This window comes from Telopea speciosissima, chromosome 7, assembly GCF_018873765.1.
Source record: "Telopea speciosissima isolate NSW1024214 ecotype Mountain lineage chromosome 7, Tspe_v1, whole genome shotgun sequence".
Taxonomy (NCBI): Eukaryota; Viridiplantae; Streptophyta; class Magnoliopsida; order Proteales; family Proteaceae; genus Telopea; species Telopea speciosissima.
In genome coordinates, this window is record NC_057922.1 from 63,482,548 (window position 1) to 63,507,754 (window position 25,207).

Here is a 25,207-nt window from a genome sequence, read left to right on the forward strand (position 1 = left end):
AGTCCTATATTTGTGCAGCACAGGCAGGACGGGCAACTGCGCCGTAGACAATCTGCATCTAGTTCTCTATGTGGGGAGTGTAGAGGCCACATGCACGAGGCAACCAATGAAAGTGTGTGCACTGGCCTAGTGGCCTTCAGGAGGTAGGATTTCCGCTTTTCATAGGGGTGGGGCGGACATTTCACCCCCCACTGTATTTGGACGTGGCCTACGCCCTTGACGAAGAACATTTTCCTATAAGTAAAATAAAAAAATAACCCTCACAAATTATTGATTATTTGCATCATCTTCCTTGGAAATAGATGGTACATGTAAAGGTGGGTACATTTTGTTGTCACAAAAATGGTGAAATTAGAAGGTAGTAACTTTCTTTTATTGTCGGTTGTCTTATTCTCTAAAATTATTTAATATAGAGGTAAAAATAGAGTTTTTGAAATAATTTGAAGGTTATTTGTCGTTATGTTACTATAAAAGATGCACATTTTTCGAAAGTGGTATCATATGGTTTTGCAATAAATAAAAAAAAGGAAAAAGAAAAAAAATATTCTTGTAATCAAAACTCAAAATTAATGAAAAAAAAATAACTTTATTTATTTATTTTTGGGTAGAGAAATAACTTTATTTTTGCCCTCTTAGGAAAGCATTCCACACGACGCTAGTATGGGGAGAATTCTGTAGACTACACTAATCGTTGTCTTGAAAAGGTATCATTCCTATGGGGTTCACATATTCAAAATAGAAAAGAGAAAATAATAAAAACTCATGTAAAAGAAAAATTGCTCTATGAGTTCGTAGGGAATTTTTCATTGTATATAGCACATTTTTCTCCTTTAAATTAATATAAAAAATTTATCATTTCACATTTGAATTTGAAAATTGTGCAACATAATGACGCTTCTTGAAAATAACATAATGGTAGAACACTTTCGAATTATTTTGAAAATCTTTATATACCTTTAACTTAAATTTATTTATTTTTTGAAATAATACTAGAGACAATCAAAAGAAGGTTACAACTTCTTATTTTATATAACAAGATGCATCCAAAACAAAAACCCTAAGACTACGGTAATAGGTATTGTTACCAATGGCTGTATTGAGGGATCCAAATTCCAACATGAATTGCTAGTTCTCACTTCGTCAATGGCTATATCGATCATCATTGATATATCTTTTTTGATGAAAGTGTAATCACACAAACCACACACCAATCCCAAAAGATTAATCGACTTTTAGGACCGTGGAATGGTAGATATACATAATACACACCATACATACACACACACACACAATGTAGGACTAAACCCACGCACCCAACGCAGCTTAAGATTGTATCGATCATCATTGATATTAGTATCGATGCGATACAGATCTATACCTTTGATCCATGCCTAAGAAAGGTCTCAAAAGGCAAGAGAAAGGAGGAAGACACATTCCTAGGGTTTTTCTTCACATACCAAACCCTAACCCTAATAACCACAACCCCATAAAGGATCATTCCCAAACCCTAACTAAAATATGTGGGGTCAAAAATAAGATGGGACCCATCTCTCATTCCTTGTACAACTTGCATAGTAGTATCCCATGAAATGGACCATTGAATCATAGAATATAAAGGAATCAATGGTCATATGTCATAAAGTTTGATTTATATAACCATTTGTACATATGTACTGCTTGTTTTTTTCCTTGTGGACATAAATCACTAAAAGAGATTATGAAGAGTGTGACCTGAGAACTCAAAGAAGTGTTTTTTTGTGTTCAAGATAATTAAAAATCACCTTAAAAGGGATTTAAGGGTTTCCCACACTTGTACTTCTTAATGATTGCCTTCACACGCTCCTAATCCAACCTAATATGTATATAAACCCAAAGCCAAAGCAAAAGCAAAAGCAAAAGCTAAACCAGAGGCAAAGGCGCCTGAAAAAGCTCATTTCTCTCCCTTCTCTTCTCTTCTCTTCTGTCTCTCCACCCACCAAAAGCTGATAATCCAAAGAAGAACTCACGGATTATGGAAGAAAATGGAGACCCAACAACACCCTTTTGGCTTCAGAACAGTAACACTCTATATCGTCATCGTCATCGCCGTTCATCTTCTTTGCTTCTCAATCCTACTCTGTTAATCGTTTTGCTTCCTACTGTGGCTCTCTTACTTTTGTTTCTTGTTCTACCTTCCATTCTTTCGTTTGCTTCTCAGACTTTCAGAAGCAATTCTGTGAAGCGGAATTGGGATTCACTCAATTTATTGCTTGTTCTCTTTGCTGTTGCTTGTGGGTTTCTTAATAGAAGAAACGATGATAGCTCCTCTTCCTACAGCATGGATGATGTTAATGGCGTCTCTGCTCACATTTCAGAAGGTGTTATAGAGAACCCACTTCAATCAACAACCCCGAGACGTCAATGGTTCGATTATTCTTCGGATCTGAGGATCTACGATTCTGTTGGAGCTGCTACTTCTGATTCTTCGATTTCGACGAATGTGGGTCGTTTGAGGAGGAGCAGCAGCTCGTACCCGGATCTCAGGCAAGAGTTCTCATGGGTTTCCGGCGAAGATGATAGATGGCGCTTCTTTGACGACAATGACATTGATTTGAATAGTTATCGGTCGGCGTCGGAATACGTTCGCCGTCGACGAGCACGCCGACCTGAGAGTGAGCATTTGGAGATCAAGACCATACCAGTTGATACTTTTGTGCTTCGTCCTACGGGGGCTTCTTCTTCAGCATCGCCACCACCACCACCAACCCCACCACCTCCTCCATCGCTATCTCCTATTCCAGTACAGCCACCAGCGCCGCCACGTCCGCCTCCACCACCGGCGATCAAACACAAAACAAGCCGAACATTCCATACAGTAGAGCGTAAGGAAAATGCGGAAATCCCCGAAGAAGTTGTGTCGGAAATCATAAGAAGCCGACCCTTGCAGCCTTCATCGCCACCACCGCCGCCGCCTCTTCCACCACCAAGACCCTCGTCGCATCATCATCGGTCGGAGCAGAAGAGCGGACGAAGTGATAAGAAGAGAAGGAGCGGAGCTAAGGATATAGCCATCACTCTGGCTTCACTTTATCAACACAGGAAGAAGAAGAAGAAGCAGCAGAATTACAAGGAGAATCAGGCTATCCCCAACCAGTCTCATCTTTTGCATTCAGGAGGAGTAGGAGTTCCCCCACCACCGCCGCCACCACCACCACCTCCTGCTACCGTATTTCATAATTTTTTCTCTAACAAGAAAACTAGCAAGAGCAAGAGAATCCACTCAATTTCACTTTCACAGCTGAACCCATCGCCTCCTCCACCACCTCCGCCACCACCAAGACCTGGGTCATCATCACGCCCAACCAAACGGAAGTCCCAGAGTGAGATACCATCAGCGCCACCAGAACCATCATCCGATCAACCCCGGAAAAGCCAGACGATCTCTGCCGGCTGCGGGAAACCTCCTTTACCGGTTAAAACGAACAACATGTTATACGACGATGAAGAGAACTTGAACAGTGGAGGACAGTCTCCATTGATTCCAACACCTCCACCGTATCCCCCATTCCAAATGCCGGAACTGAACTTCTTAGTTCGTGGGGATTTCGTTAGGATACGAAGCAACCAGAATTCACGTAGCAGCTCTCCAGTTGATTCACCGACGGTGAAGGAATCTGAATCTGAATGTGAACCATCTCTGTCGGTGTCAACTACATCAACCACCATGACAGCTGCTGCTACGGAGATGATTGACGGTGGAGAAGGCAGGGGAGCGGTATTCTGTCCCAGCCAAGATGTCAACACGAAGGCTGATACCTTCATTGCCAGATTTCGAGCAGGGCTGAAGCTTGAGAAGATGAATTCCATCAAAGAAAAACAAATTGCCCAGAGGCCAATGTGAAAAATTAAAAAAGAATTTCTTTTTATTTTTAAAAAAAATTGTTTGTGGATTGATTTTTTTTCCTTCTTCCAGGCAGATATACCTTAAATTTGTTTGTTTATAAGCATAGATATTTAATTAGATGCACAGAAATGTTAAATGAGTTGGACTCTGATTAATTATTTTTTAAACTCAATTTCAGAGTCCATGGTATAGGTTTACTTGGTTGATAAGCTTATGTGTGTTCCTTGTGTATGAAGACATACGATAGAATTTGAAACATGACATTGTCAGTGATTTGGTGGGAGCTTATTAAGAAATATGACCAGATTTTGTAATTTAATTTTCATATTGACTTGTATTTTGGAATTATTTTTTGGGTGAATAATTTTATTTTGGAATGAAACCAAGGTAGATTGGATCTTTAAGAGGTAGATTACCCACTTGTAATTGTAGGGTTTGGTGGCTTTTATCAAGACTTGGTTGAAGATTCGGTTTAATGATTTAGATGGGCTAATGGTAGATAATTTGTTAATGTTGGACTAGGGCTGCAACAGGGTCAGGTTGGATCGGACCTTTTAAAACCCCAATTCAACCCTGAGTCTCGTTAACTGGGCTTAGCCTGACCCGGTCCTGACTCAGGGCCAAAAAAATCCAATCTTGACCCGTCCCTAATTGGCTCTAACCATGGGGGGAAGGGAGATGCATGGGCTGGCTTTGTTGAGAAGAAGAAGAATAAGAAGAAAGGGTTGGGTTAGGCTGGGCCGGGCTCAACCTGAGGTCTCAACCCTAATCCGGACTGGCCTTGACCTAGGGGTAGAAATTTCCATCAACCTTGTCTTGCCCTCAAGGTCAGGGTATATCAATCCAGGTCCTGTTTTGGGCTCAGGGTGGGCTTGGGCCGTTAGGGTTAAACTTGCACCTCTACGTTGGATCATTTGGGTATAAGTCCATATGTGCAAGTGTCATATGAGTGGGGTCACTTGGGGATGCGTGTAGTGGATTTTCTCTATCATTAGAAGAAGAAAAAGAGAGAGTAAGATGCATGCAAGGTTGAGCCTTCCATGAGAGTGGAAAAAGTGGAGAAATCAACAAGGAGGATAGAGAGTTAATGAGTTTTTTCTACGGAGAGAAAACAACAAGATAGAGAAGAAGCCATAAATGGGGGTTCTTTCACCCTTCCCTCATGGTACTACTTTGCTATTGGTCACCCACGAGTATTTTTGCAAGGTGGTCTTTGCTGATTCACACGGGATTCCACATGCCCCATGCCACTTGGGTCAGAGCATAAGCTAGTGATGCTTTCAACTATTGGACTCTTAAAAGGTTAAAGGGTGTCTATCAAAGAGAGTAGTATTGATCCAAGTAAGAAGCCATGATATGAGGATGCAAGTGAGAGTCTAAGAGTTACAATGTGGGTGTAACATGTGTACAAAGACTAATTGAGAAGCCAAAGTGAAGATGTTGAGTCAATGAGAGAAGGGTGTACATGGGGGTTTGTGTTTGGTATCAAATCGCAAGGATTGTACTATTTTTCCGTAGATGGAGACAGTTTTGCCGAACCACGTAAATCTCTTGCCTCTTCTTTGTGTATGTGCTTGTTTTCTTTTTGTATTTTATTGATTTTACACATACCGTTTTCATGCGTTGCTCACATTACAAAGAGAAAATTGAAAATATCTTTTTCCAACTCCAACAGTAATTTCATCGTGAACTTTGAAAGAAAAAAAATGTTAATTCACTTTAAGGTTAGGCTGAAATTTTATTTAATGGAGTGCATGGACTACAATTCCGGTACTTTATCGGTCTCAGCCGATACCAATAAAGATACATATCAATCAATATTCTGATTTTTAGGACCATTTTATCCTTCCCTTTTTTTTTCTTCCAAAAACACCAATACCGTATCAATTGGGTATCAATATCGATCACAATTGACATCGATACAAATCCATAACGATACCTTAAAACATGGTGAGGTAGGTGGGTGTGAAATCTCCTGTCCAACGGACATATGGCAATTGTAGAGCTTTCATAATTACTAGGCATAAGACAGAGAATCTGGATTAGCTACCACGTGGAGACGGGTGGGGACAGATCTGACTCCTCCATGGGTAGTGGGTCCCACACCCCAAAGGCCGGTCCCCATCTGTCCCCATGTAGGAGTAAGAGACCCATCTATTCTCTTTCCTCAAAACCCTCTATTCTACTATTTGTAAAGGAAACCCTCTTACAAGTAGGGCATCGGAGGGAACCTGGACCTTTATCCCCTGAGTTTCGTTGACCGGTACAGTTGTGTGATTCCTCTCATATGGGGGGCAAAATGATCATTCCACCCCTTGATCAAACACACTGCCCGAATGGGGTCTACCACCTTTTATTAGAGGCACTAAAGAACTGTACCGAGCAGGGGAACCACAGGTGATAAAAATTCAGGGAACCCTCTCCCTTTATATAGAAGAAAAGATTATTTGACTTTTAGAGTTGGAGCTTCATCTTTCAAGCAACTGAGGAAGAAACTCCACGTTACAAGAAAAAAAAGAAAAGAAACTCCCAGCAATAAAAGTTTTGGTGATTAAAGTTTCATTTTCATATTCCTGTTGTCCCTCTTAGTCTCTCTCCCTTTCTACAAGTCATGTTTTCCAACTTAAGAGAGACTTGACTCAAGAGCATGTACTCCAAAAGATCATTTTACCCTCCTTTTGATTTTCCATTGGAATTAGAGGGCATTTATTCTCTAAAGCTTGAATGAAGTAGTTCTAATAGGAGATTCTTTTGCCATGTGGACAGCTGATATGACTAATCCTATGGTTAGATCAGCCTTGACCGATACCGATAAGACTAAAACTTGACAGGTAAGCACGGTTTAAGGCATTGATATCGGATCGGCCATGGTCCGATATCGATACCTGACCAATATGGATCGACCAATTTGATCCGAGTATGATTTTAAAAATTTTTTTTTTTTATGAAAAATGATATTTTGATTTGAAATTGGACCTATATGTGATTATGTGAGGTCGTACCCATGGATCTATCTGTCCAAATAATTTAAGTTCTATTTAATCTGCCATGTGACGGTGGTATTTAATGTGGAAATGTAGAAAGGTTCCTACCACAAGTTTGTAAGAACAAAGCTCCCTACGTTACAGTGGTCATTGTAAGAATAAAGTGTTGCTATCAGATTTGCTTCAACAATACTACTCTTCCCATGCCATCACATTTGTTTCTACTTTGTGGGTGCAAGAGTTGTTAAAACTTTACTCAAACATTGCTTGGGATGATGGGGCCATGACTGGAAGTGAGGCTCTCTCTCTCTCTCTTTCAGTTTTAATTTAGTATGGGACATGACAAATCAATACCAACCAACCATCCTACCTTATTGCAGTGCTTGCAGGGTTTTAAAACAAGGAATCTGTATCTGAACCAGGTCTGGCCAATTCCGATCCAATTCTTTTACAAATTGGCCGGAATTAGTCAGGAATTAGCTAGATTTGCCGGAACCCTAGAAACCTTGTATTGGTCAACCACTCCGGATTGGCAATTGTGGTTGTGTTTGAGGAAATGGAAGTAGAAAAGAAAGCCTCAACTGAACATTATAAATACCAAGTTTTTAAAATCCAACACAAACTTATTCATTGTAGAATGGTCTTGTTAAGAGGTTAGCTCTAAAGGTTGTAGTAGTTGCTCCAGCCCTTACCGCAATCCAAAAAGCTCTCCATCACTTCCTGGATGCCAACTCCTTGACTAGACCTTCCAGGGATTCCTCACTCCTAACGCTTTGAACCCACTTTGCATTGATGTGAACCTGCTCTACGCTTTGCTTCAAAGTCCTTGTAATTGAAGGCTTGACTCGGCTTGCAAAAAATTCCTCTATTTCATTTGCCTTGTCCTCTGATGAAAACTGAAACAAGAAAAAGGCTAGGAATGTTGAGCCAAATCATTGGGACATATTCACTATTATAAATAAATAAAAAGTTTCTGTGACAGACCGGTGACACAATGGTACTGATGAATCGGGTTATAAGAAATCCAGAACCCCAGGTCTTTGAGATATGATCCCAGTTATCCTGCGTTTCAATCATGAAAGATCATTAGACAGTTTTTTTAACCAATTTTTTTTTCCAGCTACTTCATTGCCTTAAAAATGAAGGGAAAAAGAACAAAAAAGAAATGGTTGGATCATGGATGTGCCTCAATCTGAACAAACAAAAAATCCTTTCTCAACTAACGGGTAATCATGTTCGTGAGTTACCAAGTATCTAGCAGGTAGTGTCAACAGAGCAAGTGCTATGTTTCTGAATAAGTACCTTAAGCCATTGCCATGCTGTTTCACGCCCCTCTTTACTTACTCCAAGTCCGAAAACAGCATCTTGACTTCTCACCTGTTAAGTTTTAGAAATATACTTGTTACCTTCATCAGAGGAATTCATGTCTATAGAACTCAGAGAAAAGCTTTGAAACTACAGTAAAACAAATAACGATACCTCAGAGGACAACAAAAAGTTCAGCTCTTCTAGAACAATAGCAGGATCTGGACATGATGCAAGAGAATCTACAAAATACAGGGAAAAAGATAATCACAAGATTGAAAAGACTAAAATAATCTGAATTACCTCCCAATATGAACTGAAATTACTTAAAATGCGCCCTTTCTCCTGGCTAAGATCAGTCTCTCTATAGACTCTTAGAAGAGATTCAAAGCCTGATCTATTTGACATGCTAACATTCTGCATCACAGAAACATATGCTGCCTGCAAGATTATAGTGATGCGAAATGAGTAAAACAACACAAATAATAGATATACAGCCTCCGAATAAAAAACACGAATGAAATCTTGAAGTTAGTCATCAACCTTTCTTATGTCAGGAGGGAGGAGTGGAGTATTTCTATCATCTAAGAATGCCTGAAAACGTCTAACGCCTTCCTTTTGTGTTGCATCATGTCCAAATTCAGAAAGTGCAGTCAAAACTTCCCCACGCAACATTGCATCTAAATGGCTCTCACCCTGCTTTGGTTCCCAGCCCAACTTCCTGCACAGAAAAAAACATCAAGAAAGTGTTTTAACAGAAGTGCAAATAGTAATGCCCTTCCACAGTTGAATCTGGCAAGTGGCAGGAATAAGCCATCGAATGGATGTGTATGTATAACCATACATGTGTTTGCGTACTGTGATTATTAAAATGGAATGTAGAAAATTTTATTAATTTCTGATCAGTAATAATGCTATAAAAGTAAAAGAAGAGTTATAAAAAGAAGAGCAAGAAGAAGGGAAGAGACCCATAGATCTCCCCTATTTTTGGCTGGAAAAAAGACTCACAGAGGGGGAGAGAAAGAGGGTAAGCACACACACACACACGAGATTGAAGGCGAAAAGAAAAGACTAACAGAAAAGCCAACAACTAGTATATAAATGCTGACTGTGTGAGAGGATTATGCTAGAAATATTTCCTACATCATCAGGTGGCTAAGATTATGTGGAGTTATTAGTTAACATGTACGAGTAGAGCTCGGGTGATTGCTCAGAAAACCTGGACACCATTCACTTCTTGCCATTGACTTCGTTTGGGTTCTGAGGCCACAGATTATGGAGAAATTCAGCAGTCAGTGGGGAGAAGAGGAATAGAATGACTATTTCAACAAGAGCAAATCTGGGCAGATATTGGGGCTCACCCCACTTGATTCTCATGTCATGTTCAACTAAGGAGTTTCTGTGATAGAAATCACTTTGCTTTGTCTCCTTTTTCTTTACATCTTTTGGTATAATTTTAAAACAGGATTTCCTGGCTCAAGTCCCCTTGATATCAATAGATTCTTGTTATTGTCACTGCAGAAAGTGGGGAAGAACTTGTGAAATTTAAATGCAAGAAGAAGAATAGGAAAATTGAAAATCGAGCTCAACCGAAGATCTCATATGGTGTAAACATTTTTGACAAATCCCAAAAGGGGGAAAAGAAAGTGGGAGGGGATGGGCTCCATTAATACGTGTGATGAATCAATCTTCTCAGTCTTAACCCAAACTCCTATGTCTATTGTCTTCAATCAGAATATCAGATGAATCCTAAATCCTAATATCATGTTTTATGTCACTAAGTACTTTGAATGCAAGAAAAAAAAATGGTACCTATTTGAAAAACTTAAATGATTTTTTCTTAAAACACCAAGGAAGAATGAGACAAGGGGGCATAGTTAGTCGTGCATGTCTCATAAGATGCACACACATTACGTCATTCCTCCCAGTGTATGGAGCACATGCCCCAGGTGCAATTGCACTTCAGAAATACGCCTGAGAGCATATTCTTTTGAGGCATGCCTTAAGTCGAGGAACACACCCAAAATGCTTTTGAATCACCATTCAACATTAGATTTACTGAAGGTAACAATCCACAGCCACTTCAGTTCAACTTTGCACAAGTTCATTGCTCCTAATGGAAAAGTAAAATCATGTTCTAGATCTGTAGAACTCTACCTACATTAACATCCAACCTCAGTTGTCCATCATGTACCTGTAGTTAACAGTCACTATCATCCATGTCATAGTATCAGTGAGAACCCCATTGCAGACAATTATCACAACATGAGGGCAAGTGTAGAATACCCTTTCACTAAATGGCAAAATATTATGGGAGCATTAAGAAACAACTAATCTTGTTTCAGAAAATAGGCTTGAAAAGTTCAACACATGAGCATCAAATAAACAAAAGAACCCTCTGACTAATACTAAAATGTGATGCCACAGAACTTACTCTGCAGGATACTGGAAAAGATTTACGAAAAATTGTTTAATGTCATCCGCCAATCCAGGATTGGCATCAGTTGCAATACCTGCAACTTTGTAACTTACCTGTGGAATCAAAAAATACCAAAATCAGGCATGAAAAATAACAAATTAACTTAATTAATGAAGGGAAACTTACAGTGATCAAGTGTGACAAAACAGTATAATCAAGTTCTTCCCGGTAAGCATTCATAAGAGAAAACAAAGAGGATAATGATTGCTTGCGCGCCATACAAAGGGAATACGAATCATCCAGAATACCTGCCAAAAAATATTAATTCTAGGAAACTATCTTTGAATATTCAACAGATTTTCAAGTACTAGTGAATACAATTAAAATATTAGTATTACCAAATCTATCTGTTGCAGAAAGATGGCTGGCCTCTATTGCATATCTAAGTCTGGCAGCAAGAACATCATCATATTTCACCCTGTAGAAACCTGTCTGATCAACATTAAGTTTAATCCAATTGCATTCTGCACTAAATTCCTTCACATCAAGTACTTCAGATTTTGTCCGTAACAGAAAATTCTTCTGAACATCATAAGAACCACAGCATAGTGTAATCGGAACTATCCATTCTCCAACCCCCTGTGATCCACTGGACAAGAACTGCGACTGCAGTAAACATATAAATAGTCAGATTCCCATCAAACTAATGAGAACCAAAAAGTGTGCAATGGGAAAGCCCTAGATATACAAGAGAAACGCAAAGGAGAATATCAAATAAAATACCTTCCAACACCATGCCTGTAAACTATAGGCACTATTTGACATAAAGGCATGTGTGAAGATGAAAATTTTCATATAAAAAATTAAGTGATATTGATAAGAATCAAGAAGCCATTGGGACGATGAAGATTATGATGATACTAATAAGGGGAAATCCTTTACCTGGCCCCATGAAGGACCCTTCCCTTCATGGTTCACTATTTTGACTAATATAGAGAGGTCATCTGGTCAAACAAACAATTTGGATGGTTTAAAAAATTGGTATCTGATCATTTGATCAGACACAGCTGATCTGATATAATGGTTCAGCCAATCTACGGTGCATATCACCTCTTTTCTTCTTGGATTGGGTAATCTAAATTTGGGATACATTAAACAGATTAGTACATGGTGACAGACAACATATCAACAAATTTGAGCACCAAGCTGCCACATGGAAGATTTTTTAGCATTAATCTGAGTGAATTGTTAGAGAAACATCATCATTATTATCATTATAATAACAATAATAACAATGAAACAATGTAAACCTTCCTTCCATATAAGGAACATGCTACCTATTCAAGCATAATTACGTTAGATAAATTAAGATAGAGCAGGTGAAAAGGAGCAAGTCAAATGTACCTGCTCAAACTCCAAATTTTGATCAATGAATTTTACAGAGACCACTGGGTAACCCTTTTGTTTCGTCCATGAATTCATTAGCATGTTCACAGGTTCACCAGATTCTTCCTCTAAAACAGCCCATAAATCTTCAGTCTTTGCATTTGAGCATGCATACCTTTTTATGTATGAAGCGAGTGCTCTCTAATTGAATTGAAGTGGTGTATCATAAATCATGCCCATTGCCAAAGAAAGATAGTCAATACAAAAACCTGACATGGCTAGCAATAAAAATATATAACTAATAGTGAACCAACCGTCAGATGCACCATCCATAATATATTAACCAACACTTTCAGCCATTTTGATTTGAAAGCATCACTAAATTCAATTTGTAAAAATCGGAAGAGTTGTGATAATCAACCAACTGGTAATCTCTAATACATGATGGTGATGAGAAAGTTATCTTTCCTTATGCAAGTGATGCAAGTGCAATATCTTGGACCAACCCAAATCCATTTAGGTAACCAGATAGAGATGAACGGGTCCAGTTTAAGTTTTTGGATCTAGTAGGATTTTAGGAATTTGTGTTATTTGGGGAAATAATGTCTTTATTTTATCCTGTTTATTATAGAAGTTAGCTACGTAGAGTATTTGGTTTCCCAATTGTTCGTAGTTTCCTTATTTGAATAAGTTTCCTAGTTAGAGAGTTGGTCTTTATTTTTAGGAGTCTTTTATTTCTCTTTATATATGGTGTAAATCCCCATCATTAAATAGATTGATTAAAAAGATGATTTGAGTTGATTGTGTTTGAGAGCCTGCGTGGCTGTGAGCGTGTGTGAGTTTCTTCTTCCCCTGCACCCCTCATTTCTTATGTGATTTCCTCTCCTCCCCTGCAACCTGAGACCCTTCTCAGGTTTCCTCTTCTTCCCTAACCGGCCCTCCACCAATTTGGTATCAGAGCCAAGGATTCATCTCCTTCCCTGTTAATCTCTCTCATCCCATTCTTCTCCTCCTTCCCCATCCTCTCTTACCCGTTACTGTTCTGACATACAACCAACAGAAGTGGATAAAAAAAAATTGACTCTGCTTACCGCCACACTGAAACCCACAGCAAACCCCAGCCCCATCCCACAATTACCACACAACCCTCTGCCATTCCCAGCGTGCGACAACACCCTGCCCCTTCATCTCCCCATCTTCTTTCCCCTTTTCTCTGGACCAATCAAACCACCCCCTGCCATCAAACCCTTTTTCTCAATTTTCTCAATAAACCCCACCTCCCAACAATTCGCAGAACCAAACCCACTGTCTTTCCTTTCCCTCTTAGGTGTCCATCGAGTGGGAAAAAAAAAAAAGAGGGATAGAAGAGAAGCGAGAGCCCAAGAAGCAGAGAAACAAAAGATTAAAAAAAAAAAAATTACGATCCTGCTTGATAACCTTACGAGAAATTGTTTTTGGTGTTTTTCCGTTCCGAGAAACGGGAAAACACCCAAAAACCCGCTTGATAACGAAGTGTTTTTTGTGACTGTTTTTGGAAACATAAATCAAAATTTATGCTCCCTGGAAGACTTTTGACAGAACATGTTGGACATGTTCTGTCATTTCTGGGCTCAAAATTGGAAAAGTGTGCCCGATAAAATCGTGAGTGAAAGGAAAAAAGGACAGCCTTCTCATATACTCTCTTCATCCTCACGGCCAGCCATAACCGCTTCTTCTCATCGTCTCCTTCAACGACTACTGCAGAACCAGGTCGAAGAGTCTCATCCAAGTACTCTGTCTCTCTCTCTCTCTATCTCGCCCTCTGTCTCTCTCTGATCTGGTCTGATCGTCTTCATGGAAGACCATAGAAGGTGTGATTTTCATGTAAGGGAACTCTTAGGGTTCAACGATGACAGTGGAAGCCAGTATTGGCTCAAAATGTGTACAAAAAACCCCATTCCCCTTCTCAGGACACTCATCGTTGAACCCTACATCTCAAAAATCTCAGGTTATTTGTGACCCCTGATACTGATTCCCCCCAAATCCCCATCTCCCACAAGAGAAAAATTACATTTTTAATCAACAAATAACATACATTATTCATTAACAGAATGGCCTGGTTTTTAAGTACCAAACCAAAATTTATTCATATCTCATAGAAGGTCTCCTCTCAGGACTGGTCTGAACGCAGGCCAGAGCAATTTTCAGAACCGCAACCATCTCCTCTTCCCTGTCAGATTCTCCAGCCAAAAAGGGGTCCAAGACATCTGATAATGCTTTTTTTCCTCAATGCAGAGCTGTATCCACTGAACCAGATCCATTTCTGATGTGCCCATTTGGATCACTGATGATCTTCTAGAAATCAATTCCAGTAAAATCACCCCACAAGCAGAGAATGTAGGAAGAATGGGTAATTAATTGAGGCCTTGGGGGTAGATATAGATGAGAGTAATTAGCAATGGTGAGAGAGAGAGAGAGAGAGAGTCAAAAAAAGTACAAAGAGAATGTCAAAATGTTAAGTTAAGGTTGGTGACTTTTGTCTTCTGGAAACGTTTCCAGAACAGGTTTACCAAGCGGATCAAAAGCGGTTTCTCAGCACAGAAAATGAAAAAACTGTTCTGCTATTTCTCAGCACATAACCAGAACAGAAACACCCGTAAGGTTATCAAGCGAGCACTACATACCTGGTTTCTGGTTTTCCGACTTCCCACTGCAAGTCGATCTCCCTCATGTCGGCTTCCTTGCATCGACGTCAGCAATCGCAGTCGCCGTCTCCTCCGTAGATTCTCCGCTGGTAGAAGCCAAGTGGAACACCCCTCTGTTGTCGCAACCCATATCTCTCCCACTGGGTTCCCATCTGATTCGATAGAGACTCAGGTTGCCTGAAACTCCAAGACCCAACACAATCGGTAACTCAGCCTAACACCCCTCCCCTGTGAATCACAATTTAGTTTCTCTTTTAACCTTTTCCCATAATACCCTTTCCTCTTTAAGTCGTTCTTATATCTCTTACATTTTCTATTTTCCAGAATTACCCTCCCTCTCATGTTTCCCTTATGTTTCTTATTTTGTCTTTTTTTCAGTTTCCAATAATACCTGTCGTTGTCTGTTATCACCTCATTCCCTTTAATTTTATTTTGTTCCAAGTAGATCCCTAGTCTTTAATTTCTATTCCCCATCTTATCCTTCTTCGGCCTACCCTTTAAGATTCATTTTAATTACAAACATGGCCATGGATCCTTAATTCTTGTGTTCAAGTTTAAAATGTGCTTGCCTAACGGAAAACTTGCTGCTCTGTTAATTGATGAAAGGCAAAGTGACAATTTTGTCTCATGATCTGTGGTCGAGATACTCTCAAAGACCGACCAGATCATTATTCACTCTAAGGATTATGTATTCGTTGAATTCTCCGTTTCTCAATATTGTGACGGTGCATATTGTGAAGTGTTTTATTCTCCTCGGTGCATTATTAAATTGGGTCAAGAATGGTTGGAAGAACGAAAAGGCATCGTTGATCGTGATGGAAACTTGTGCACCCTACATCCTTTTCACATGCGCCAGACATTCATTCTTCACGGATTAGTCGATGATGTTTGTTCCAAGCCAAAAGAGGCAGCACCAGTGATACAGCCTCGACCAGAACAGGAAATAGTGGCAATGGAAGATGAGAAAAGATCGTGGATCAGGTAATGACAGAATCCAATGTAGTGAAAGCTATTCCAAATCATGAGTTCGTTCGTCCCACAATTTTCGAGCCATGGATGCATCCTCAAAGCTTCATATTTTGGATTTTCTTTAAGTTGCAGACATGGAACCTATAGCCCCCGCTCGTGAGCTTTTATTTCTACCATTCTATGAAACTCTTGGGCGAGTTCTTCTCAACACCGGGGGGGAATTGATGCAGGTGCACTACCTTGGACCAACCCAAATCCATTTGGGTATCCAAATTGAGATGAACCGAGTGCAATTTGAGTTTTTGAATCTCGTAGGATTTCAGGAATTTATGTTATTTGGGAAAATAATGTCTTTTAGTTTATTTTATTCTGTTTATTCTACGTACGGTATTTGGTTTCCCAATCGTTCTTAATTTTCTTATTTGAATAAGTTTCCTAGTTAGAAAGTTGAGTCTTTTAATTCTCTTTATATATGGTGTAATTCCCCATCGTTGAATAGATTGAAAAGATGATTTGAGTTGATTGTGTTTGAGAGCATGCATGGCTGTGAGCGTGTGCAAGTTTCTTCTCCCCCACCCCTCTCTTTCTTATGTGATTTCCTCTCCTCCCCTGCAACACTGAGACCCCTCTCAGGTTTCCTCTTCTTCCCTAACTGGCCCTCCACCAACATGAGATAACAATTATACTGTTAACCACACCAAGATTTAACTGAAGTCACTTTTGTACAGACTAAACTCCCCAAGGGATAATGGCAAAGGGTGATATTACAAGGGGGGGGGGGGGACTCAGAAGCACATAGAAAAGAAAAAGGCAAGATACCAGTGCATCTTTCAAGATCATATTTGCCAAAACTTCAACCACTGAATCAAATAGACCAGAATAAATGTACTCTGCAGCTAAACCACATATAATGTTGCAGAACCTTCACTTATAGATCCATATTTGAAACATCCATAGCTTGACCAAGATGCCAATATGTATAGATTTTAAACAATGCATGAAGAAATAGAGTTACAGATACATGGAAATCAAATGGACTAACCTGAAAACGTTCAGGACCCAGATAGCTTTGCAGCATTCGGATAACAGAGGCACCTTTTCTATAACTAATTGAATCAAAAATCTCATCAATCTCACCAGCATGGCCAATCTCTACCTGCAACACAAGTGTTTTACTCAATGAAATATTAAGGGAATTATTATTGTTTTTTTTAACATCAAGGGATAAGTTATATAGTATAAAACATAAAGCTAGCACGCAGTAACAGTTCCAAAGATGAATATAGAGGATTGGACAAAATGTTGATCGGAAGATCTTACCTCAATAGGGTGTGATTCCTCGAGTCCATCTAGCTTAAGACCTTCCATGAGTTGGTCAAGAAATTGAGTCCAAGTTTTCCAATCGGGGAATAAGCTATCAACTGCTAAATAGCTCACCTAAATTTCATTGAATGAATGGTTTATTAGCTTATTGGAAAGAATCAATACCACCTTGATAGAATCAAGTTCCATGAGATATACCCAGGTTGCAAAGCCTTCATTAAGCCATAAGTGTGTCCACCACTCCATTGTTACAAGATTTCCAAACCATTGGTGTGCCAGTTCATGAGCTACAACAATTGCAACCTGAAATGAAGAAATTAACATGAAATACTTCATAGGATAAATCACATGGAACATTAACAGGGAATCCATGACAGCTTAAAATACAACAATACACTACCCTTTGTTTGTTAACAGCAGCAGAGTGCTGTTCATCATAAAGCAATGCTGTTTCACGGTAAGTAACCAAACCATAGTTCTCCATAGCCCCAGCAGCAAAATCAGGAATTGCAACCATATCCAGTTTTGGCAGTGAGTATGGCAAAGCAAAGTATCTGTATGATTCCAAATGACAACTTAGAAATCAGGTATTGTCTCATGATGAAATTCACTTGAAGACCAAATAACAAGGAACAATAAAATCAGGGTAACCTCATCAAATTGAATCCACAAAGCTTGTAAAGAAATAACAAGGATGATAAATGAGTCATATTGGTTGAGCGAATAGAAGACATACACTTTATAAAGCTCGAGAGTCCTGACAGCAACATCTAAAGCAAATTTTCCTTGTTTACCCTTACCAACTTGACAGTATACTCGGACTTTAACCCCTGAACATAGATGGAAAGATCAATAATTACCAGCAAAGAGGATTCTCAATAATAATAGTGCAGTAGTAGTATGTACGTACCATCACATGTTTGACCTTCTACATAATCAAACAAGCCAACAACAACAGCTACCAAATATGTTGACATAATTGGCGATTCCTGAAAGCAAACTGTCTTGAGTTCCCCTTCAAGCTTTTCTTCAATGACTGGCATATTGGACAATGCTATCAGTTCTGATGGCACAGTCAAAGTTATCTTGAACGTAGCCTGAATACAAGATGTAAGTTAACAAATGGGGGGAAAATAGTTCCATCACTCATTCTATTTACATGCATTTTAACAGAAATTCAATAGATAATACCACCAATAGCATCCATACATAGCAACAACAATCAGGACATAACAAAAACCAAAAACAGAGAAACAAGAATAAACATTTTAATTTAAATGAAAGAGAAACTTTTATTAGCAAATACCACCACTACTGCTCTCCAGTAAAAAACATTGTTATATTCCAGGGATATACAATCATTTCATAGGTTCTTACTTCTATAAAATTATTAGGCATAATGTTGGCATCGATGCAACCATGCATCTTTGTGTGGACTAGGCGTTGGCCTGGATGCCTCAAGACAGTGACAAGGCTAAGGGGGTGAGGCATACCACCCCTCCTCAACCAGTTGAATAAACAACAAGAACCCTTACCATTAATTTTTATGTCATGTTAACATTTGCAAAATTTCAACCTTCTCATTACTACAGCTCTTAACAAATAAGTTAATGCTCAAATAAGAAAATTTCGAAATCAAGAAAACATTAGATCTCCCAATTATTGAAATAATTAGCCAACCATCCAAATAACAATAGCATTCAATGATATATCTTTCACTGTGTATACACCTCATTAGATCTCCCAATTACTGTATTAATTAGCCAACCACCCAAATAACAATAGCATTCAATGATAATATCTTTCACTATGTATACACCCTAATTTTTTCTTTTGCCCCATTTTGTGATAGTACAAATGAGCCAAATTTGATCATTATGGGGACAGGAAGAGTTGTGTTCCTACTTCTTACCATTCTCATAATGGCATCCATATTGTATGAGTGCACCAAGAAGCCTTCATAACCATTACTTTTTTTATTGGATAAGTTTTCTGATAAGTTTTCTCCCCAGCTTATGAAGACAAGAAGAGGCCATATCTTTATTAGCCTTTATAAGTTTTCCTTTTTTTTTAAAAAAAAAAAAAACAGAGAAAGTTATCTCCTGAAGCTGGTTTAAATTCCCTTTGTTTTACTTTATATTGCCCATTTTTCCAGTTTTTTTTTTTTTTGGTACTCTATCTATTTTGGACCACATAGAAGTTTAGACATACAACTATATATTGATATCATTATAGATAACTCCAAACCAATGTGAAACACTGAACTTCCTTTAATTCAACGAGGACTGACATCCATGAGAAGAGAAGGCTGAGTAATCATGATGGGAATAATTGAATATCTACTCTTCGTTCAACAGAGTATAGCAAATAGCAACAAAATTACCCATCAGAGACCATACTTTTATCAAACACTTTGCCCAATCACTGTTAATCCAATCCATGATAGGCAAAAAGGAAATGATCAAGAGCTGTAAAACCAATTCAGAAGCTTGTTTGCAGATACAACATGCTTGGTCTTGACAAGTTTGATGGAAAGCACCACCTTAAAGACTAAGAGAGAAAGAGACTTTGGATGGAATAACGGGACTTGATATGGACTTAGATAAGAACTGAGGTCTCCACTAAAAGGATCTAACTCAGAAGCTGCTGCATTACCCCTCTATACCCTTCTATCTCCCTCAATTTGATCAGGTGCAAGGCGTAGCCTAGGCGTCCAGGTGGTCGCCTTGGACATCTTGCGTCTGGACCCCCTCCAATGCGTTGGGTCGCCTAAATGCCGGGACAGCTATGGTTTGATCATCAAATCTATTAAGGAGCTACATGATCCAGTCACCTCCCAATGATTGGGCTGCGTCCTATATCTCAGTCATAAAAAATTTTCCTTCCTTTGTCCTAAGCCATTATTATATAGTACGGAAAGCTTCATATAAGGGAGGCTTCCACACTGGACCTCCAATGATCTTGTCAATCTTAGAAACTTTAGTTTCTTTGTCTCAAGCCAGAAATCTTCTTAAAGAAGCTTTTCAGATTTCTTGGGTTGAACTACAAGAAAGACATATGTGGGAGGAGGGTTAGGACAATTTAGGTGTAAAGAAATAAAAAGAATTAGAAAATGCATAAGAACTAAGATTCTGTGTTAGGGCTTTGAAGTTTGAACAAATGGGTTAGGTTTTTGTTCTAGGACAAGAAAAGGTACAGAAAAATCATAAAGGAGAGAGAGCATTGAAGTGATCACACTTCACGCATACAAAGCACGAATCTTTATTCATCACTTCATTAAAGTATAGAGGGTCACATATGCCTATAAAAATAAAAATTATTGAAAAGGGAAAAAGTTAGGCATTGATTCTAGAGTCCAGACACACAAGCCCTCTCATACCAGAGTAACACAAAAAAGGGCTGAATTGGATTTGATGAAAGCGCAGTAGTGACACACCTCAGCTACTTAAATAAGATAACTAGGTTTGCCAGTGGATTTATCACAGCATCTTCATCTTGTTTCCTATTGTTCATTCATCTATTCAACAGATTACAACCATTGTTTGAATCCTGCATTTGGTTCCTTCTATAGTATCAGTCATGTCTCAAGTCTGTGCCAAATTCTATATGCATTCAGACGGACAGAAGGTTAGAGGAGAAAAGGCCCAGAAAAATGGCCAAGCCTAAAAGAGAAAAGAAAACCACCTTCAACAATCCGTGCCCCTAACCCCCCCCCCCCCCCCCACAACCCACTACAAAACAAATTTCACCCAAAGCACCTCCTAGAACAGAACCATAGAATTCAGCGTCCAACCCCAAAACTAAATTGAGCTCAGTCGACATTTTCACTAATTTTACAAGCAGAAGTCCTTATTTTCATAGTTGTCACTCCTTACCATAATTTAAAATTTACTCCTTGGAAGAAAATAAGTCTCTTGAAATTTTGAAACCGGAGTTGTATCCCTATGAAAAAAAGGTATGTTGAAAAAAGCACCTAATTGTTAGAATCTTTGTTGCGGAGTCTATATACGTCCTCTGGTTGAATCATACCAACTTACTTCGATTTTGACCCTATCTCCCGGTAGTATCCGTATAAAACTACGTATAAAAGAAACGAAAATGAAGGGATAAGAGCCAAGGAAGCACGATGTAGATGAGCAAATAAGAGCATAGAAATAGATTTCATCCCTCAGCGCAGAATAAAACTTCCTTCCCTATAAATCAAGATTTAACCTTTGAGCCTCCCCTTCCCAAGTCAGGTAGTAGATTAATATCTCCTTAAACCTGGAGGTTGTGACAAATCTCAGTCCATGTATAGAATTTTTTTCTTTCAGATTTAGCAAATCCATGTTAAAGTAGAGAAAGTATAATCAAGATTTTAAAAAAAGAGCAACTAAACTATTAAATACAGCCTTGATACTCAAAACATTTCAGAAGCAGTAAAACAGAATCAGTTTTTTAAGTTTATTATGGCTATATTTTATCATCATTCAGTTCGTTAAATGTAATGCCAGATTAGGTCAGGATTCCTAGCACACTCAAAGATGCAATCTAAAGTAAACGATAGTGGCATGTCCTCCCAATACAAAGGTGGAAATAATGTTATGCATCCAATAATGAGCAAAATGGTACCTTGGTTTTGTGTAGCAGACGAAAAATTATAGGAATAATTAGTTGAATTTAGTAGTTGAGTTTTGAACAGGCTAGAGGATTAGAATATCACCCAAAAATTTCTGGGAGGAGATCTGCCAAATAACATATGCTTAAAAATTTTAAAGAAAAATTAGCGAAAACTATAGCCTGTCCACGCTTATTTGCTTCTACCTTTCCTTCCCCTGTATTTCTATCAATGCTAAATCATAAAATGAAGCGGAGGCTGATCTATATGATACCTAAAACAATCCAGAGCAAGTTAACTAAAAACGGATAAGAAATATAGATTCACATTCTCTTGACAACCACACAGCCTTAGCCAAACAAGGAACGGGAAAGAATGTGGAAACCTTGCAAGCAGGTTCGTCCCAACATGGAAAACAGCGCCTGGCATCAGCAGGTTCGAATTGTGTAACCGCCATATTCTTTTTCTCCCCGTTATGCTGATAAATGCTACATAGAAATGATTAAAGTTAAAAAAAAATAATCTTAATGATTAATTCTTCAAAAGAAAATGAGTGAGCAGCAGATAACCACCTTCGATAGATTCCTTTCATGTTGTCCTTAAGGGTTCCCTCAAATCCAATCCCCAAAATCCCTTTCCCGATGGGAAGAACATCATCGAACTCCAACACCAGGATCTCATCTTGTCCCACCAATTCAATCTCCAGAGGACGAAATTCCTAGTTTAAAAAAAGGACAAAAAAAGGGCCGGTTGACGATGTGATGAACAGAAAAAATGGTAGGAAACGTAAATGTTAAAAAGAGAATGTTCGTAAATACCTTCGAGGAGCTTTCGTTCTTGAAGTAGACGGAGCCACGATCAACGACGAGTTCAGCGGCATTGAGGACGATGAACTTAGTCTCTGCAACAATGTCGATATCGATATCGACGGTGCCGGTGAACTTACAGGTGACGAGGTCAGGTTTCAGCTTCAGATCGTAATGTTTCGGGACAGCGAATTTGGGTAGTCTCGGTTGTCCTATGAACTGCTCGGACTTCTGTTTCGGTTCCATCTCTGATCCCTCCGGGAATTCTGATGTTCTCTCTTCCCCTCTCTCCCTCTCTCTTGGCTTGATTCGTGTCTCTCCACTCTCTGTAAGAGCTCAACTCTGAGTTTCTAACCTTCGTGCGAAGGTTTTAAATAATCGTTCAGAGGAGATGACTTCTGAGCTCTTTCTTGTACGTTTTTATAAGAAGTCGTAAGCCCAAGTTGCGTAAGAGACAGGAGCTGGAGACAAGCAGTTGACATCGACGGGTTTGTTCCGGTTTGATCTTTTAAATCAGTATCGGTTCGATACTGGTCCAAGCAAAATCCTAACCAGTAAGACATACTTTGGCTTCAATCTGGTTTGTTCTGGTTTTTATCAGGTTTCAGTCTGCTATCGATTTCGTTATCGCGTAAATATTTCTAAGGACTGAGTTTTCCTTACGCCACGGTGAAGGGAAATCTCTTGACCACGGATTTCGGATGGGCGGAAGAGGATATCGCACAACATGGGGAGAGTATTGTCAACTTCATCCAATAAAGGGGATGTTTTAGGACATTAGGATGGTGGTTCAAGTGTTGAACCCTACATTATGGGAATAGGAAAACTTTATACTATTTCTAATAAAAAACCTGTTTTTCTATTTTTATTTTAGAGAAATGTTTTTTTTTTTTTATGGGGGAGCCTATCCCCTTTTGCCCAGACACATGGGGGGAGGCAAAATGACCACCCCACCCCCCATGAAAGGTGGTAATGGCCACCCTATTGACGTCGTAGTGCACTCCCATTGGCCCATGCGTGCATGCAAGGGCCACGTTCCCTCACAAAGAACTTTGCCCTTTCATTTCTTATTATTTTTCAATTGGTTTTTTATCGATTTGGTTTCAGTTTCGATTCAGTTGGTCTGGTTGTTTCGGTTTCTATCTGTTTGAAAAACCCAAATCAAAATCGAAGGATAAGGGTTCGATTTGATTCAAGTTGAACCAATAGTTTTCGACCACTTCATACCGTTTTGGGTTGGAATTTGACAAAACCCTATTACTACCCATTCTCAAAAAAAAAAAAGGGAGGGGGGGGGGAGATGTTCTCCTAGCGAGAAGGGAGGGTACCCCAGCGCCTTCTCTCTCTGTGCCATTTTCATATGAAATGATCTTTGTACCCTCCTATGTAATGTTCTATCGCAATAAATACCACCAAGAGCGGAAGAGGGAGAGGTCTAACTCGTATCTACACATCACGACATAAATGTCAAAACCCAATTGACCCAACTTGGCAAACGCCATCCAATTGTCACTTCACTTATGGTTAGGGCATCTTACTTTCACTCGTATGATCTGGATTTTTTTTTTTGCTTTTTATGAGATTGATTTTTCTTATAAGATGCATATCAAAACACAGGAACACTTTAGTTGCTGGATAAACACCTAAGAATCGAGTGTTCATATTCAACAATTGAAGTATTTGATCATATTCATACATGATTGTTTACAAAAACTTTCACCATTTTTACACCAAAATCAATAAGGGTGGTCCGATTTAAGATCGATTTACATTTTGACAAGGTGCAAATCAAAATCATTTTGCATTCGGTCTAATTTTACAAGTTTCTATCGGTTTTCGTTATCCAATTCACATCCGATTTGCTTGTAGTTTGTAGTGTTGGTTTTGGAAAATGATTTGCAATTCCGATTTGTTATGTGTTTAATTCGAGTTCACAATCGATTTATATGCATTTGTAGTGCTGGTTCACATTCGGTTTCACCTTTGTACCTTTTAATCCGATCTTTTTAGACTTAATTTGAGAACATGAACAAATAAGTTTAGAGGATTATGTTTCACAGAGAATTATATTAGCATAGATGAAGCAGAGAGGTACGTTTGGAGTGTTGTGTGATTGGTGGATTGCTTTAAAACTTATAGGAAAATTTTGTAGGATAGTCATACGACTAGCTATGATGTATGGTACAGAATGTTAGGCAGTTAAGAAATATCATATAGATAAACTTAGCATAACGGAGATGAGGATGTTGAGATGGATGAGTGGCAAAACTATAAAAGATAAAATAAGGATTGATCTTATTAAAATTGGTTTGGTAGTAGTTCCAATACATGATAAGCTACGAGAAAGTCGTTTGAGGTGGGATGGCCATGTTTAACGGAGGCCTTTAGATGCTCTACGAAAGAGTGATCTGATTCAGATTGAAAGAACTAAAAAAGCCAAGGGTAGACCTAAAATGACCTTAGGAGAAATGGTGATGAAAGACATGAATAGCTCAGAATTTGTATCAAGTATGACCTCAATAGAAGTGATTTGAGTGCAAGGATCCATGTAGTCGACCCCATTTAGTTGGGATAAGGCTGAGTTGTTGTTGTTGTTGTAAGTGTAACAAAAAAATTTAGAATAACTAAATCTCACCATCTCGGTATATATTGTGGATTTTCTTGCTGCACATTTGAACATCATAAAAAATCATCTTAGAAACATAGAACCAGCCTTTGCTAGAACATAAGGCAATACCTAAAATTGAGTTAATTCAATTCAATTTTATTGGTTCCTATTCGGTTTAGAGCCATTAGTTTTTTGGTGTAAAACAAAAACGAATCAAAAAGAAAACCTATAAAATTAGAGCTA

The 25,207-nt window shown here is 38.8% G+C and overlaps 2 protein-coding genes across 3 annotated transcripts in view; one reads left to right on the forward strand and one right to left on the reverse strand.

Annotated features, from left to right (window-relative positions):
* Positions 1-1,924: 1,924 nt before the first annotated feature.
* Positions 1,925-3,928, forward strand: LOC122666956 (serine/arginine repetitive matrix protein 1-like). Its single transcript, XM_043863088.1, has one exon. The coding sequence runs from the start codon at positions 2,012-2,014 to the stop codon at positions 3,878-3,880; it is 1,869 nt and encodes a 622-aa protein (XP_043719023.1). The 5' UTR covers positions 1,925-2,011; the 3' UTR covers positions 3,881-3,928.
* A 3,502-nt stretch (positions 3,929-7,430) lies between these two features.
* LOC122666600 (aminopeptidase M1) overlaps positions 7,431-25,207 on the reverse strand; it is a 27,448-nt gene continuing 9,671 nt past the window's right edge. Inside the window, exons 2-20 of one of the 2 annotated variants that reach the window (XM_043862620.1) lie at positions 22,369-22,632; positions 22,123-22,268; positions 21,936-22,038; positions 17,864-18,050; positions 17,690-17,783; positions 17,354-17,507; positions 17,152-17,256; positions 16,951-17,067; positions 16,673-16,786; positions 11,996-12,178; positions 10,990-11,257; positions 10,778-10,899; positions 10,607-10,704; positions 8,716-8,893; positions 8,499-8,613; positions 8,347-8,414; positions 8,170-8,244; positions 7,852-7,929; positions 7,431-7,763 (exon numbers count right to left, since the gene is read on the reverse strand). In XM_043862620.1, coding sequence (XP_043718555.1) covers positions 7,581-7,763; positions 7,852-7,929; positions 8,170-8,244; positions 8,347-8,414; positions 8,499-8,613; positions 8,716-8,893; positions 10,607-10,704; positions 10,778-10,899; positions 10,990-11,257; positions 11,996-12,178; positions 16,673-16,786; positions 16,951-17,067; positions 17,152-17,256; positions 17,354-17,507; positions 17,690-17,783; positions 17,864-18,050; positions 21,936-22,038; positions 22,123-22,268; positions 22,369-22,602 — 2,622 coding nt within the window. In that variant the 5' untranslated portion in view covers positions 22,603-22,632 and the 3' untranslated portion in view covers positions 7,431-7,580. Of the gene's footprint in view, positions 7,764-7,851; positions 7,930-8,169; positions 8,245-8,346; positions 8,415-8,498; positions 8,614-8,715; positions 8,894-10,606; positions 10,705-10,777; positions 10,900-10,989; positions 11,258-11,995; positions 12,179-16,672; positions 16,787-16,950; positions 17,068-17,151; positions 17,257-17,353; positions 17,508-17,689; positions 17,784-17,863; positions 18,051-21,935; positions 22,039-22,122; positions 22,269-22,368; positions 22,681-25,207 lie in introns of those variants that run through there. The other variant, XM_043862619.1, reaches the window with a different exon arrangement.